General features: G+C 31.2%; 1 protein-coding gene across 1 annotated transcript; it reads right to left on the reverse strand.

The window, feature by feature from the left end:
• Window positions 1–8,630: 8,630 nt before the first annotated feature.
• Window positions 8,631–12,585, reverse strand: LOC110783762 (uncharacterized). Its single transcript, XM_021988134.2, has 4 exons — window positions 12,253–12,585; window positions 9,950–10,929; window positions 9,121–9,870; window positions 8,631–9,009 (listed from the first exon to the last, which is right to left on the reverse strand). The coding sequence occupies exons 2-4, from the start codon at window positions 10,898–10,900 to the stop codon at window positions 8,983–8,985; spliced, it is 1,728 nt and encodes a 575-aa protein (XP_021843826.1). The 5' UTR covers window positions 10,901–10,929; window positions 12,253–12,585; the 3' UTR covers window positions 8,631–8,982.
• Window positions 12,586–17,791: the final 5,206 nt, after the last annotated feature.

The raw sequence follows: 17,791 nt of genomic DNA on the forward strand, positions 1-17,791 counted from the left end.
ATATTGTGTCTTTTAAACTATAAACAAGGGAGGACTTTTAAGCGAGGGCATTAGCGGTTAAGCCCCTGATAATTTTTTTATGAATTTTTTTATGAAAATCATTACTTATATAAGTTAAAATATACATATAAAATATTGATAAATAATAATTAAATACATCGACTTATTAAAACCTTGAGTTTTCAAACTTTGGCCCCTCATTTTTGGGCAAAATCTGCCATTGCTCACAAAATTTGCCATTGAGTTTACAAATTTAAGCAAAGTAAATTTGTATTGTCATAATTACAATAAAAAAAACAACTAATTTGCTTGTTAAAACCAGCATTAATTAGTTAACGGCAAAATACGTGGTACAGTATGTCAGTATGAAAATTTAAGTGTTTCATAGTATGAAATTGACAACGATACATTGACTTTGAGGGGGTTAACAACCTTTACATTGCCGTAATTAGCCACTATTAATTACATGGCTAGCTATCTAATATAATCAAAACAAACTTGTTGAAATCTAATAAAATATCAGTAACATGTGCTCTGTACTCTGTACACAAAACTACAGAATATTGAAGTATATGCCAATCTCAATTTTGAGAAGGGACAAAAAAAAGAAAATCTATCTACAAACAGAAAATGATAAAGACAACGACCAAACTCTACGAAAGAAACAAATTTCAGCAACCCCCACCACCACCTCCACATCCGCCACCACCACAATGACTTCCGCCACCACCATGACCACCATACACTCCGCAACCACCAACGTCGCCGCCTCCGGTTGCACTATAAACACTGGCACGTCGCCTCGCAGCACTTGTACGCTTTTCTCGATCATGACCATCGGCACAACCAAATAGAAGCATAGATATGATTGCAATAGACATGAAACATACGAACAATATCAAACCCCCGGAATTATTCCTCAATAAATCGAAATTGTTAACTTGATTACCATGACCACTAGTTAAAGCTCTCAATAATCTTGCCATTTTCTCCCCTTTTTTTTTCTATCTTTCTGTATATTATCTGGTTTTGGATATGAAGTTTTTGCTAAGAAAAATTGAAGCGATATGAGTTAGGTACTTATACCGCCTATATTTTGATACCTTATCTTGACTTATTTAATTTGACTGTTAACTATTTTTAAATTCTAACAAGCAGAGGTTTAGAAAGATTCTTTTTATTTCTAACACATTAAAAACAAAAAAAATTCGAACTCATCCCCCATTAAAATAAATGTATTTTTAACATAATTTTCTAATACTTTGTTTTAAATTTTAATAGTGGATATTATTAATCTTTTGTCCGGATTGACAAGGTATTACAAATTACAAATGAATATGACATTCGTACTTGTGATTTACTGTACGAAAACACAACCTTTACCACCAGGCCGTCAAAGCCTCATTGGCATAGTGGATAAATAGATAATTCATGCGGAATTTTGATAATTGTAAAACAAATTCCACCATATGATTATTAAGTTTGTACAATCCTAAGCATTTAATATGAAGTACAAAATATGTTTTTTAATCTGTCGATGATAGTTCCTTTGTTTTCATAAGTTCTACTTGATATTTTACACAGTTTCTAACGCACTGCTTTTACTATTCGTATTCTAATCTCTAAGTATATATTAATAAAATTATAAAAAGGAAGGTTTTTCAATGGCTACAAAGAAAAGGTAGCCACCATAATAGTTTTCAATCTTAACCCTTCATTGTTAGAAGACCAATCGTGTTCATTCATTGCTTTGACTTAAAAATATTAAAAGAAATAAAAATAAATTTTAAAAAAAAAGATGCTTCGTTTTTTTTCCCAACAATTATGATTAAAAACGGTTTTTCTTTCTTTTTGTTAACAACAAAGAACAAAAGCGTCCATTAAATTAACCATTCTTTTCATTTTCATTTTCATAAGAGAGTATCATCACTCTTTAATTCTTCCATCAAATTACTAAAACTTTTTTAGGGGAAATCGGCACCCCGTTAAGAATAACACTATAATAATATCAACATATATAATTCTTCCACTTGAGTTCTTGGAACTTCAAGAATTAAAATGATAAGAACAAACAGAAAGAAAATCATAAAATTCAAATCAAACAAATCATTGGGGAGAGGTTGAAGAAGGGGTATGTATAATTGAAATAATCCGTAATTGATTATAAATTAACATTCAGTTTTTCTCTCAATTTAATTAAAACAAATATTTAATGTAATTTAAAAAAAAAAAAAATCAACTAAACGAAGGGTCTGGATTTAATGCTAAATATCAATGGTCTAGATTTAAAGATTATAATAGCTACAATTTTATTGTAGCCATTGTAAAATTATCCTTATAAAAATTAATATTTTGAAAATTTATAAGGAAAGAAAATGATTTTTTTTCCTTTTGTTAGTGTATAATTGAATTGTGAGAAATATATAGTTAGAAAAGTCAATGTCGGTAATAATTGACTTTTCAAAGTTTTATGATTGTCGTGTAGATTAAGGCAAGTCGCAAGTGTACGTCCGTCTGAGATGCAAGTTGTTGGTTATTCCGTAAGTATTAAACAAGTGCTTCATACACAAGCACGTCAAATAATAGATCGACACTTCAATCATGCATCATCATCTTATTTGTTAAATTGAAGCACTTAATTAATTAATTAATCATTTTCCACTTTTTAATAAATTACAAAGTGTTCCCCATAAGGGTACTTCACAGTGACTCTAAACCATCAACATGCTTCCCACTAAAATCGTAGCTTTATTTTGGAGGTAGAACTGAAAATATTCAGTTAATCTAACATAAATTACCTTGAACATCAGCAATTTTTATTATACAATTGATTTTACTATGATTGATCTGTTGATTAAGGATAATTTTTATTACATAATTGAATTTATTATGTCATGCATTTCAATTTCAATTTCCTGAAATGAAAAGGTGCAATATTTATGAAACGTTCTTAAAAGATATATGATGCAATAATAATGGAAAAAAGAAAGTTACTGGATCCATTTGGTAAAAATAAATTTTAGTCAATTAAAATAACTTTCCAATCAATAAAGTATGTAACTTAAGTTCATTGATACAAAATAAGGTGAAGAAAACAATAGAGAGCTCAAAGATTCAAATAGGGAACAAAAAAGAAGATAGAATTGCAAAATTAAGAGAACCCCTTCATAAAATAATTAAGTTACCACTCCGTCGTAGCGTAAATGAAAACAACAAATACTTTACGTCGTATACTCTTCGTCTTGAAAAATAACAATTCCAGTTGAACAACAATAAGTTAAGTTCAGGAAAAGAAAAAGAAAAAGAAAAAAAAAAGAAAAAAGAAAAAAGAATAAGTTTTAATCTAAAAAATCCAGTGAATAAAAAAGTACGATATCAAATTAGTAAAAGTGAGTTTTAATTAGTTATACTAGTGTTTATATATGCACTCGATCATATGTGCGTGACATTTTATATGAATATTGTAATTTTATAAAACAAAGGTCATATGAAATATGTACGTAGTTGCTTAGATAAATGAAAAGGGTATATATTTTTTTGGAATTTTTCATGAGATGCCCATGAGATTTGACTTTATTCGCCAAATACCTCGTAGTTTCAGATATTCACGATATACCCATGATGTTTTGTAAACGTGCACAATATACCTTTAATGGCCATTTTCCGTCAACTCCGTTAACTTTTCCGTTACAAATTTTTCATGAAATGCCCCCGACATTTGACTTTATTCACCAAAAACCCTTGTAGTTTCAGGTATTCATGCCTGAGGTTTCATTTTCTTGCATGAAATACCCGTAATGGCCCTTAATGGATTACGAGTTTACGACGTTAAGTCGACGTTAGTGTGCTATTAACCCCCGAAAGTTGAACAGAAAAACCTTTCGAATTTCTTCCATTTTCTCTATTTCTTAAGAATTGCCATTAATGTAAAGCTCGAGTTCCAACGACCAAGCAAACATGTCAAAGATGAAGCATCTTTACGGACGCTCCATATCGGTAACGACCATCACGCGGCGGCTCGCCGAATACCTAACAATCAAACGCAGGAGACAGAGACTTCGAGTACACCGCCTTCTTCTTTGTCAACGTCATCTTCGTGGCCTTTAGTTTCGTCGTCTATTAATTGTACTTTAAGAGAATCGACGACGACTTCGACGATGGCGGAAAATGTGAGTAGGAGAAATCCTGCTGATTTTAATACGATTGAGGAAGATTTTTAGCTTCAATTAGCTATGGCGATCAGCGCTTCAGATTTTGAGACTCGAAGCGTCGACGAATCCGACCAACAGATTATGGTTGTGAAGCAATTGATTCTTGCTTGTTCTTTGTCGGTTCCTGATAATGAACGTCTTAGTGAATTATTGTCGCTAAAATACTGAGTTAATAATTATTTTCTAATTTTAGGTTATCGAATTTGAGGCTTTTTGTTTATACCTGGAAATTGGAATGCTTTTGAAATGAATTGAGTTGAATTCATGGCATTTAACAGATAATTTAGGGACTAATGGTGTATTTAGGTGGTATTAATTTGTTTATCGAAAAAGAACGTTTATAATTTCCAGTGTAAGATTTAAGCAAAGTAAAGATCGAGAATTTGGGGGCGATTGGGTTGTGTTTTACAATGGGTTTAGTTTTAGTTTATTAGCGTTTGTGGCATCAATGGATTGAAAATTTTGCTATGCTTTATTTCAACAATGAATAGCACCTGATTATCGAACCAACTGCTATTTATGAAATTTAGTCCGTGCTTTTAGTGACTGTTTTCGATTTTGTTGCTCGCTCTTTGCAGAACTACAATGTTGTTCAATACGATGAAAAGGTACTGGATGGATTTTACGATGTTTATGCTATCACTTCAAATTCAGCTGAACAAGGAGAAATGCCTTTGCTTGTTGATCTCCAAGCTATTTCCATTTTGAGTAATGTTGAATATGAAGTTGTCTTGGTGAACTGGTATGTTGATGTTCAGTCGCAGCAACTTAGAATAAAGTTGTTGAGCAGGGGCATATGGTGAAAGCATCAGAAAACATAGGGGCATGTGGTGAAAGCATCAGGGGCATATGGTGAAATAAAGTTTATGAAATACAAGGGTGTATGGTGAAATAAAGTTTCTAACGGTCACTTAACGGCGGGGTAAGTCATGCAAGAAAATGAAAGCTCAGGGGTATATGGTGAATAACTGAAACTACGAGGTTATTTGGTGAATAAAGTCAAACCTCGGGCATTTCATAAAAAATCCAACAAAAAAAGGCATTAAAAACTCCCTATGTATTATACGAAGTATTCCCCTTCCCCATGTACTTTATTCCTTTTTACATGTACCTTATTCCTTTTTACATATACTATATTATACTTTCTCATACTCCCTCTGTCCCTAAATTATAGTCCTATATTCCAAATCGGGCGTCCAATAATTATAGTTTTTTCCTTATTTGAACATAAAATACTTCTCATATTACCCTCATTTGGGACCATAAAAAATATGCATTGAAAACCTCCCCATGTACTATATTCCCATTCCCCATGTATTTTATTCTTTTTTACATGTATTATTTTCGGTAAATGCTAGGAGTACACATGGTGTGTAAGGGGATCTTGCACACCAACACTTAAAATCTGACAACTCACAAATCTCACTATAGAAAGAGGGGGGAAAGTAATCTGAAAAGGAGTATTTAGGCGGTAAAAAATTTCAGCATTTGGAGCCTTGGCCGGCATCTTGAGCGGGAATATTTTTGGATAGTATTTTGAGTGGGAAACATTACATTAAAAACTTTCAAGCTTTCTTAAGTATATGTGCGGGTTACAGCAAAATGCAAATGGTACTTTATCTCTTTCTAAGTTTTCCTCTTCCTTTATTTTCATCCATTTTCCATTAATAACCAGATAAAGCTTCATCTTCTTCCTGAAATATATGTCATTACTGTTGCGTTATTTTTCATAAAAACTCAATTTCTTGAATAAATCATGAATGTTTTTTGAATCTTAATTAATGAGTTGTGTGTTTAATCGGATTTTCAAAACATATAAATCTCGTGGAATACAGCCATTTTTTAATCGACTTGATAACCCGTATCTTTTTTATGTTTAATCAACTTCATAAACTGAATCTTTTATTAGATAAACTTTCCTTTGTAATGCATATAAGGTGTTCGATGAAAATGCAAAATTGAATTATTAAATTTAATATACTGGGTGTAATAAGGTGTAGTAGAGAAATATATATGGGGATGTTTTGTTCTTCAATGACAACCATAGTTGGATCCTTTTCTGAATTTGATATGTTTATCGCTAAGGTTGAGGAAGATGACAATGCCTTTTTTTTTGAAGTGACAATGGCAGTATATTTTAATATACAATATGATTATAGATTATGTATTCTGATTCCATAAATCTTAACAAGAACCCATGAAATACAATAATAAAATTAAAAAATAACAATTGCAAAAGGAAAAACATTTCCACATTCAAAGGATTGAACGAGGGGTACAACAGTGTAAGGATGGTTGAGTAAGTTTGTTTTAACAGTTTGGCAGGGGGTATCAACACATCTATTTGCGTACTTTATGTCTAAACCTGTAAAATAATAACGATATCCAAAATAATAATCTCGTACGTTGTAAATAAACTGTTTGGATCATAACTTTGAGCAGTTAGCAGTCACCTTTTTTTTTAATTACTAAGCTTGGCTGCGTTTACACGGGATCATTGAACTTTTGAAGAAACTAAATTTAAATAAGACCAAACTCAACTAAAATAGATGCATAACTCCTAACATTTTAGTAGTCATCTAAGTTATTTACTTCTATTCATAATACAAAATTATGACCCACCACCAAGATTGGAAAAGGTAACTAGAACACAATTTATATTATTATCTACGATTAAAAGGGATCATTCCACCTTTAAAGAAATCATATTGAGAATTCTCAAAGTCTCTAAAATTATATTAAAAAGTTTAGTTTGCAATGACATATGTGCTGATACCCCCTTGCTAAAACGGTCATTACTACACTGTAACACTGCTATAACATCTACTCGATCTAACTGCAAGAACCCGTGCTTGTTTCTTGACTAGAGAAAAAATACCCAAATTTTAATTGTGACAAACTATTTTATGGGATCATTTTAGTCAACAAAATATCAAACTTAATCGAGATATTTTTTTCACCTTTAACTATGATTTTTTGGTAAACCGTTATCTTTATAGGGATTATCTGATAATTAATTTACCTCATTATAAAACAGGAGTTGGTTGTTAAAATATAAAATTAATTTTTTTTTAATTATATACTACATGTTTTTATGATTACACAAGGGCTTACAATAAAACTTAACGATACCAAAAAATGTTTACCAATCTCCAAATGAAATTTATATTACCATATGTCTAAACCCGTAAAATAGTAACGTTATCCAAAAATAATAACTCCGTACGTTGTAAATAAATTATTTAGATCATAACTTCAAAGAGTTAGCCTTTAATTACTAAGTTTGGCTAAGATTACACATGATCATTTAACTTTTGAAGAAATTAAATCTAAATAAAACTAAACTCAAGTAAAATAGATGCGTAACTACTAACATTTTCATAAACATCTACTCAGTAAGTTGTTTACTTCTTGTTATAATACAAAACTATGACCCACCACCAAGATTAGAAAAGATAACTAGAACACATGAATGTGTTATAATTTTATCTACCATTATAAAGGATCATTTTACCTTTAACGAAATCATATTCGGAATTCTCAAACTCATTAAAATTAGATTAAAAAGATTTATGTTTGCAATGACTTACGTGCTGATACCCCTTGCTAATGGTCACTACTACGTTAGTACAACATATACTCTAACTGCGCAAATCCGTGTTCGATTCTTCAAGAGGATAAATAACCAAAATTTTAAATTTAAATTGCGGATTTTAGTCATTTTACGGGATCGTTTTAGTCATTAAAAGATCAAAATATTGGATGATTTTTTGACTACTCATTGCCTTTACGGGGAATACACTCATTGCCTTTATGGGGAATTAAAGATAATTAATTTTTGATTGTTGGAAATTTAAAACAAATTTGAAATTCAAAATTAAAATTTCAAAACACATTTCAAATTTCAATTTAAATTTTTATAAGAGATGAACCTGTTAAAATTGAGGTGGCATATTATAAGTGGTGGTGTGCAAGATGTTCTTGCACACCTTATGTACTTCTATCATCTTCCACTATATTCTAAATTCTCATACAAATTAATCATCAATGTACTAGATTTCAATTTCCCACACACTATATTCCACTTTTTTTTTAAATCAGTGTTTTTAGTCAAACAAGACTATAATTTTGGGACGGAAGGAGTATAGGACTAGATGAAACTAATTAAAGACCCATCAGAGCTTGTGAATAATTTTCTAAGGGCCCATCACACAACCAATTATACTTTAAAGGCCCATAAAAGCTTGCCTAACACAGTTGAGAAGTACTCTCCTCGTGGTGTTGAATGTTAATCAATGAACTTTTAGGCAAATAGACTAACACAGTACACAGTCAGTTATCAAAAATGACGCATATACCAAATGAGTACAACTGTAGCTAGCAAAACAAGCAAACAACTTTTTCTGGAGTCACTTTGGATATAGATAACTCACCTTGAACTATTAAGAGTAAGAAACTACTCCTATGTCACAGAAAAGCTCGTGAAGTGAGTAGGCAAATGAGTACTCTGTATTTGAATATACAAGGCCCTCTTATTTCGAAATTAACTCTCAATTTCTTTTACCTTTTCAACAAAAAATTAATAGACAAACAGATGACCGCGAAAAAATATTACAAAGAAACAAGCTGTATGGTCTATGTACAGAGAAGAATGATAGCTATCTATTAGTATTACTTATGACCTGTGTTGAACTTGATGAGACTATACAATTGAGAATAGAAAATGGCACAAACCAAATGCCTTGAAAAAATGGTTTCCTTCCAATCATCTCTAATTTTCCAATATTGGCGCGAGTTCCTAAAAGAAGGGAGGAAAGTGTTAATTATTTTCCAATCAACTCTAACAAAATTAAACAATAAACATAAGCAGCATATGGGGATTAATGTGGATAAAGAAATATTAACGTACCCCTGCAGACTGGAACATGTTTTGTACATCAAGTCTTTCCCTTTTAGGATCAACAGGTGATGCCCTGAAAGCATGATTTGCTAAATATGACTTGGAAGACATAGTAGGCAAAGTACGAGAGAGCCAGGATTCAGATGGAGACTTGGGTAAAAGTGGGGTCAGAGCAAGAGGTTTACTGCCATTTTCAGAATACTTGCTGCTTTTAACATCTGGCTTTGATGGCTGTTTAACAACATTTATATTGACATCTTTCTCCATGCCTTCATTGACATCCTGGCAAGACTTCTCCAAGGTAGAACAAATGGTTTCTGAAGTTTTAGTGTGGCATATAGCTTTTTCTTCTGCACAACAAAGAGCCTTGATATCTTGCAGTGAATCAACTGAAGGGTTCCTACCCCTGGATTCTGATGAGCTTGAATTTGAATGTCGAGATTCAACAATTCTTTCAGAATCTACATACACGGTTTTTTCTTCTGCGATTTTTCCTGTATCATGAGGTGGTTCAAACTCCAATTCATTGTGGTCCTCTTTAGGCAACTTTACCCTATAGCGACTGAGATCTCTTGATTCCCCAGGAAAACCAAGAAACTGCTTCTCTTTATCAAGGAATAACTGAGGTGATGCATTCTTCTCTCGCAACAAGCCTTTGCGACCCACCAAATGGCCATTCATCAATGATTCATTTGTGGGAACGGGAACATATTGATAACTGGTTCTTTTCATTCCACCTCTTTCATTAGTTGGCCCGACCTGCATAGAACATCAATTGCTTCCTTTAAAAGTCTAGAGCAGGTTATAAATTGTTAGAAGCACATTGCTCATACAATACCTTGTTCTCATTATCTCTGCATGCTTCTGCATAAGCAGGTCTGGTGCGTACACTTTGGACTGAGGAAATTACTTCCACGTGATCTCTCATTCCTGGTATCGGATTCAACAGACAAAATTTTGGCAATAAACCACAAAATTTGACTGATAAATCTTCTGCTCCATCTGATTCACTCTCCTCGCTTACTTCCTCGTTGATGCTATGAGGCAAGATATCCGGAGTTAAGTAATGTTGTGGGGATTGTTTCAACGCTATTACCTTGGTTGTTGGTTTTGCATGGTGTCTTCTAGAAGCAAATGGAGGTACTTCTGAAGCCACAGCTTTTGCAGCAGGAAGAAACCTACCCATCATAAAATCTCGTGTCTGAGGATCTGGTAAGGCTCCACATGATTCTGGACCATCTAATCCACTCACTCCACTAACACTGCAGTTAATGAATGACTCGGCCCTAGAAAGTGTATCCCGTGCATCAACATAAGTCACATTTTCATCTTCTGAGCTAGAATTATACATTTTCTCTTTTTCCTTGTCAGATCCTTCAACTTCAGAGAGATCTTTATCTGCTTCCAACGAATGAGGAACGTTGGTTTCTGCTCGGTTTTTCGAAACAGAAGTAGGTGGTGAATCTCTCGGTACTTCATCTGTTTGTTTTCGCATTTGGTTTGCGGTTCTCCCTGGTGGCAATTTTGGAGTAGGAGGCAGCCACTTAAGAGTGACTTTCCGTGGTTTGTTTTCATCCTTGGGTCTTCCTGGCATGTGCTCCCACTTAAAAGGAACAACACCAGGGTTTCTGACTGGACCTGATTTTAGCTCTGATTTGTAGAATGGAAGAGCAGGAAAAGTTGAATGGGAGTTATTGTCCTTCCTGTTATTATCAGACGGAGCAGTTGTTGATGAGCCACGCCTCACAGAAAGCAGAGGTTGATTAAAGTTCAATTGTTTTTCCTCCATTATTCTTCAATTTCATGAAACAAAGTTATCTGTAGACAGACAAGCAATAGGCTGACTTAGGCACAATGGCAATTAAGATTATAGAAGAAACAACGGGCACTTTGGGAATGAAAGACAATTCCAAGTTAGAGACATGGAATTGACAAGCACAGACACTGAAAACAATTCACAAGCACCACATAACTCTTGACACAAATTTTATCGAGTATCAGGCGGATGGCTGTTTCTTTCTCACTGATTTCCCAACCTAAAGCAAGCCAACTTATACACCTATGCCCTTCTGTTCTGTATGTTTCAGAACAGACACAAACATGATTTAATCACATCAAAATACATAAACATTCACATACCCATTCAATGTCCACAAACTGACATTCAAAAATTAAAAAGGTTTATGTGGTGTAAATATATAAGAATTTGACATTTGTATATGCCAATCTACTTGCATGAATCTACTTTTATGACTTATGACCAACATGCTTTTATGACTTATGACATATGAATTTATGACCAACATGCTTTCTTCCCAATGGCAAAAATGAACATATACATTCTCTATCAAATAGTTGAATAGTATAACACCACTATTATCACCAGAATGTTCTAAACCATGGCATTTCATAGTCTACATGATAGTTCCATGGGAGACTTTTAGTCAACCCCAATTGCCTCCCATATCCTGCAATCAGCATGAATACTTATTCTCAAGTTTTACAACCGGAAATTCAAAGCTTTACCAAGCTCACTTTCTCCCCCCTTAATTTTCCAGGGATGATATGAATGTTATAAAAAATCTCAACCCTTAGTCAAAAGTTCCTACTCATGGATTCTTAAATTTTCAACTTTATTTTACTACAGTCGTTCACTAAGAAGATTAAGAAGATTGACAACATTGTTAAATATATAATAATACAAAGAGATTTTGCTAATCAATCAATAATACATTTATATTAAATTGAATCAAACCAACTGAAAATCATTCAACTTAAACAATTCCACAAACCATAATCAATCATAATTCAATTTTTCTTTTTCAATTCCACAAACCATAATCAATCATCTCCATCAAAAACCATAATATCAATCAAATCACTTTTTTCTTTTAACAATCATATTAACTCAACTCCACCAAACAAAATCAATCATAATTCAATTTTTCAAATTTCAAGAATCCGGATATTATCAATTGTACACTTCAAGAAATAAAAAAGATTGCAAAAACACAAAAACAACTAAAATGAAAACCTTACCAGAAAACCCAATTCAACAATCGACAGAAAAACCAATCTCAATCCAAGAAAAACCAACTCAAAGAAAAAACACGAGGAAATTAAAAGGAAAGAAGGTCGCACCTGATAGGAAAAGGGGTATCTGTAAAGTGGCAGATGAACTGTTTGATGAAATGATTGAACGAAAAAGATGAACTTTAATCAAATCTTAATCTTTATCCCAACACAAAACTAGAAAGCAAGAAATGAAAAAGGGATAAAAAGTAGATTATGAGATGGGAAACGGGGAGGAGAGAGAATAAACCAAGTTGTACGTTTGTGTTTACTTCACCGCAGAGGTCACTCACTGTTTCTCCATTACCGATGAACAATTTCCTTTTCTTATTTACTTTTATTTTATTATCTCATTAATAATTGAAACTGCTACTGTACTTTCATTAATTTGTTTGTTTGCATGTGTTATGATTTGTGAGAACTTTGAACAGAGAAATAAAGGAAAGAATTTGTTTATTAATGATGTGATAATACTCCCTATTTATTTTGGCTATTAAGGTCCCACTTTACTTTTTCAAGTACTGATATACGGAGTACTATATTAATTAAAAATATATTGAAAATTTCATCAATGTATTATATTCTACTTTCTTATGTATTAAATTCTCTTTTTCATGTATTTTATTCCACATTTCTATCCCACTCAATCATTGTACTTTATTATACTTTTTCATGTACTTCCTCCGTCTCTTTTTGTTCTTTACGTTTTTATTTTTGACTATTTCAAAATGTTCTTTACATTTCATTTTATATTATCACATTATTGACTTAGTATTCTATCAAAATTTGTGTCCAATTATTTTTTTAACCAATTAAATTCATTGGGTCATTTAATCTATCACACTTTTTCATTTGGACATTAAATTTTTCTCATTTCTCAATATCAGAGTTTTGATAAAAGTGAAAACATTATAATTAAACGTAATTTATCTTGTTTAAATAAAAAAATTGAAGAATCTCGATGCAAATTAATTAATCGTTAAAACGCGTGAAAAATACAAAACGTAAAGAACAAAAAGAGACAGAGGGAGTACTATATTTCATTTTTTTTAAAACACGTGTTTTTGGTCAAACATGACTATAAATATGGTGCATGTTTTCCTAAAATGGTGTCCCTAAATGATGTGCCTATTTCTATTTTAAACCATTAATTTTTACCCATAATACTCTCATGCACAAATTGTAATTCCAATATTGTCCTAAAAAAGTCAGAATTTTTACTTTTAATATTGTACTCTGACCTTTATTCAACTCATGTGCTTGATTTTTGTCTTTTTGATGCCCATTTATCATGTACACACATTTAATCCCTGATTTCTCTCTCACTAAAAGCCACCTAACATGTATTTTATTTTGAAAGTACAAATAATTATTGTTTTGTTTTCAATGTTATCATTTTCCTTAATTCCCATCTTTTTGGTCAAACATGCACTATATTTTGGGAAGGATGGAGTATTTCTTTTTAGGAAATTTTGATATTTACTATCTTAAAAATACACCACTTTTGTAATTACTACCTTATGAAATTTTTATTTTAAATTACTACCTTAAACTTCCAAATTTTTATTATTTACTACCACTTTACAGTTTTCTCATTTTAAAATTAAGATATTTCTTGCGTTTCTTAATCGTTTAAAGTGATTCAAAGTTCATTATTTTTCTTTTTCTATAGGGATTTCATTGAGAACGACATTTCAAACAATTCGTTTGATAATTCATATATATTTTAAAATTTTACAAATAATATTTAATTTGTTTTAATTTTTACAAAATGTTAAAAGCAAGATCCCTATGAAATCCTTACACATAAATGAGAAAAATGGATTTTGAATCACTTAAAATGATTAAGAAACGAAAGAGATATCTCAATTTTAAAATGAGAGAAACTGTAAAGTGGTAGTAAATACAAAAAATAAAAATGGAACTTTAAGGTAGTAATTTAAAATAAACTTTTCATAAGGTAGTAATTTAAAATAAATTTTTCATAAGGTAGTAAACACAAAAGTGGTATATTTTTAAGGTAGTAAGTACCAAAAAAATCATTCTTTTTAATTAGACACGTTTTGAATTTTGTGATTTAGTCATGTCAGATTCGTAGAGTTGTAAATTGTAATATCAACTCTTGTTTGTAACTTCTATTTATTGACAAATAGAGGTATTACGATTAATCCCTCAAAAAAGTACTCTCTTCGTTTCTTTTTGTTCTTTACGTTTGACTTTTTACACGTTTATTAACGACTAATTAATGTACATTGAGATTCCTCTGTTTTTATTTAAACAAAGCAAATTCTAATATTGGAAAAATGGGAAAAATTTCACTTTTATCACAATTCTGATATTGGAAAATGAGAAAATTTTAATGTTTCAATGGAAAAGTGTGAAAGATTAAATGACCCAATGAATTTAATTGGTTAAAATAATCATTGGACCAAATTTTGATAGAATATTAAAACATTTATATGATAATATAAAAGGATACGTTAAGAACATTTTGAAACACCTAAAAAAGAAAACGTAAAAAGAACAAAAAGAAATGGAGGGAGTAAAAAATAAAGGTTGAAATTTTGCATTGATAAACGTATCCCAAACCTTTAAAATGTAAGCTTCCGGAGTACTGTGCAAAACAGTGTTCAACAATATTTTTTTTTTTTTAAAAAAAACTTTTTCTACCTTTCTTTTGTTTTATCTGCTTCTGGAATTCTTCTGCTTCTGGAGTTCTGGGATCATTGTTCTTGTTTTCTAACGTAGCGGCGCCTATCTCCCTTCTTCTCTCCTATCTCATTCGCCTCTTCTCTTTCACTCACACTCCACAAAAAATCATCAAATTTCCCTCTTCTCAATCACCGCTAATGATCTTCCCTTCGACTCAACCATCACTAAAGGTACTAATCTTCCATTATTTTGGATTTTCACTTTAACTTTCAATTTCCAAGCTAGGTTGAAGTGTTAAATAACTTATGGGCTTTCAAGAATTCAAACAGTTTTGGCAGGTATTCTACAGTCGGACATGTATGCATATAACTCTATAGGTGATAACCTGATGTCCTTGTGATCTCTACAGGTGATGTTGTGGCTATGCAATGATACGCTAGCCATGACAACTCGAGCTGCATGGAGCACAACATTCCAACTCTTGTGGGGAGCTTTTCTTTGATGATGGGGGTAGCAATGAATATGGAGGGCGAGAGTGAAAGATGGAGCTTGGTGAGAATTTTAGCAGATTCAAGGCCAAACAATGTGACAATCTCATTCAATGTTTGTGTGCACAAAGGATAGTGTAATGAGCAAGAGTTTGATCAGGAATAAGAAACATCATTGATGGGTGCTGGAGCAATGATCAAAGGTTGAGGATTAAGATCAAGTTCTGTAAACCAAGGGGATATTGTTAGATCGGAGGCTAGCTTTAATTTCCAATTTGTATCAATATCAATTGTTAGATGGGCAGGAGATATCAATCTGTATCATCTATTTACAAATTTTTTTCATCAACTAATTCATCCTCATGCATTAGAAATTTTAGAATATAAACATATTTGTGTGTTTTTTCCTAAACCTATTATGCAAATACTTGACGATTATTTTTCCAATTGATTTTTAATATCCTGAGGTACGCGCGTTGTCCAACCACTAGTTAAAAGAAACCTGTTCAATTGTCCAACAAAAAATTGATAGAAATATGTCATAGTAGTATTTTTTATTAACTTTTTGGTGACCAAGTATTGGATCATGTATTGATGGATTATAATATAAATAAAGAGAGGTGTTGACATGTTGACATGTTGTCATTATCGTTAGTTTAAAATGGTCAATTTAGGTATTATGTTAATCATTTGTATTTGAGTTTAGTGGAGAAGAAGTATGTAGTAATTTTCAACGAATTAGTACTTGTAATAGGGTGATAGCAAAGTTTTGGATCATGCAATGAAGTAATGGAAGTTTCCAGGTTATACACTAGTTTTCGTGTATATTTGACTTTCTTTTTCCTCCCTCTGTCTTTTATTAGGAGTTATATGTTGACCCGCATAATTATTAAGGAAGCTTAGTTGTATGTGATTTAGGGTATGTTATTTTCAATTTATAAAACCTGAACTAATATGACCTTATATGACCTTTTAATTAACTTATAAGACATTATATGACCTTATTTAGCCTATAGGATCTTATAAGACCTTATTGAACCTTATCAGACTTTATTTAAAGTTTATTCGATTATTACTAAACTTTTAACCATTACATTATTGATAATAGTTGATTGCAATATTAATATATATTAAATTAATAAAACAATTACTCACTTCGTTCCGGATTAGTTGTTAGTCTTGTTACACTTTCTTTTTTCGTTCATCCCAGATTAGGTGTTACACTTCTAAATTAGAAATGACCCCACAATTATTATATTGTCTCTCTTCCCACTAAATTTTTTTTGTCCCCACACCCTCTCTCATTCAATTAAAAAAAAAAATACCCCACTAACTTCTATCACATCTATTTTTTCAATAAAATAACAATTGATAATCAACCAATCATTTATCAATTAAAACTTTGTGCAAAGGTAAGTGTAACAATTAATCTGGGACGATGAAGTATTATTTAGTTCTTATATTAATAATAATTATTTTATGTTATTATTAATATATAAATTATTTTTTCTCAAAAAAAAAAAAAAACTCCATCCATTCTTAAACATTAGTACCTTTTTTACTTTTTCATCCGTTTCAACTCAATATTTAAATGTAAATATCTCCAAATACGTACGTTAAAGAAATATAAAAATTTGATATTGTTAAACTACACATTGTGACGAACAAAACAACATCCCCACATGAATACATTTTGAAATACATATGGGAAAGAAATTAGAAGATTCTCTTCAATTGTAAATAGTGAAAATATTCCAAAATGGACTAATAATCAAGAATAGAAGGAGTATACAATTATCCAAAATTTATAAATTCAAGTACGAATTCGATCGATTTGTAAAATATATTTGTGATTAACTCTTTAATAAACCTCTCTATACTCCGTAATGGAACTTTATCATGGACGAAAAACAACTTTTTGATAGTTTCTACTAGTATTCTACTTAATGCATTGATGTAAAGAAGTTATATTATCATTATTTGCGTCTCACCAAAAAAATCGTTCGTTGATTTGTGATGTACATTTAATTTTAAAAGTGTTTATTAAGTTTTCTCTTTTAATTATAGTAATTAATAATTACATATTAATTAGAAAAATTTGGTAATATTAATTCAATATTTGGCCGATTTTCCTTAATTAAGCCTACACATGAGTTATTTTTAGTATTTCCTCTGTTCTTTAAATATTGCACCATAATTGACTAATATGTGAATTAATGGAAGAAAATGAAGCAAAAGAAGAGAAATAGTTAATTACATGAAAATATTACCGTTATTGTGCCCCTTACATAACAGTTTCATCTATTTTTTTTCATTTTCATGTGATAAAAAATCAGTTTTTTTTTTTTTTTTGGTAAAATAAAAGTTTTTGTTATTTAGATAGTAATTTTTTTTTTCGACTTTTATAGGTAAAAAACGATTTTTACCACTCCGTATGCTGAATTACAGATATACAATATCTCAGATCA

This window comes from Spinacia oleracea, chromosome 4 (genome assembly GCF_020520425.1).
Source record: "Spinacia oleracea cultivar Varoflay chromosome 4, BTI_SOV_V1, whole genome shotgun sequence".
Lineage (NCBI taxonomy): Eukaryota > Viridiplantae > Streptophyta > Magnoliopsida > Caryophyllales > Amaranthaceae > Spinacia > Spinacia oleracea.

What these genes read in the sequence shown, in the direction of transcription:
- LOC110783762 (XM_021988134.2), bottom strand. Translation starts at nt 10,900, where the DNA reads ATGGAGGAAAAACAATTGAACTTTAATCAACCTCTGCTTTCTGTGAGG. An exon ending in GCAGAGATAATGAGAACAAG is followed by an intron (nt 9,871 to 9,949) that starts GTATTGTATGAG and finishes TGTTCTATGCAG; the next exon opens with GTCGGGCCAACTAATGAAAG. An exon ending in ACATGTTCCAGTCTGCAGGG is followed by an intron (nt 9,010 to 9,120) that starts GTACGTTAATAT and finishes CCCTTCTTTTAG; the next exon opens with GAACTCGCGCCAATATTGGA.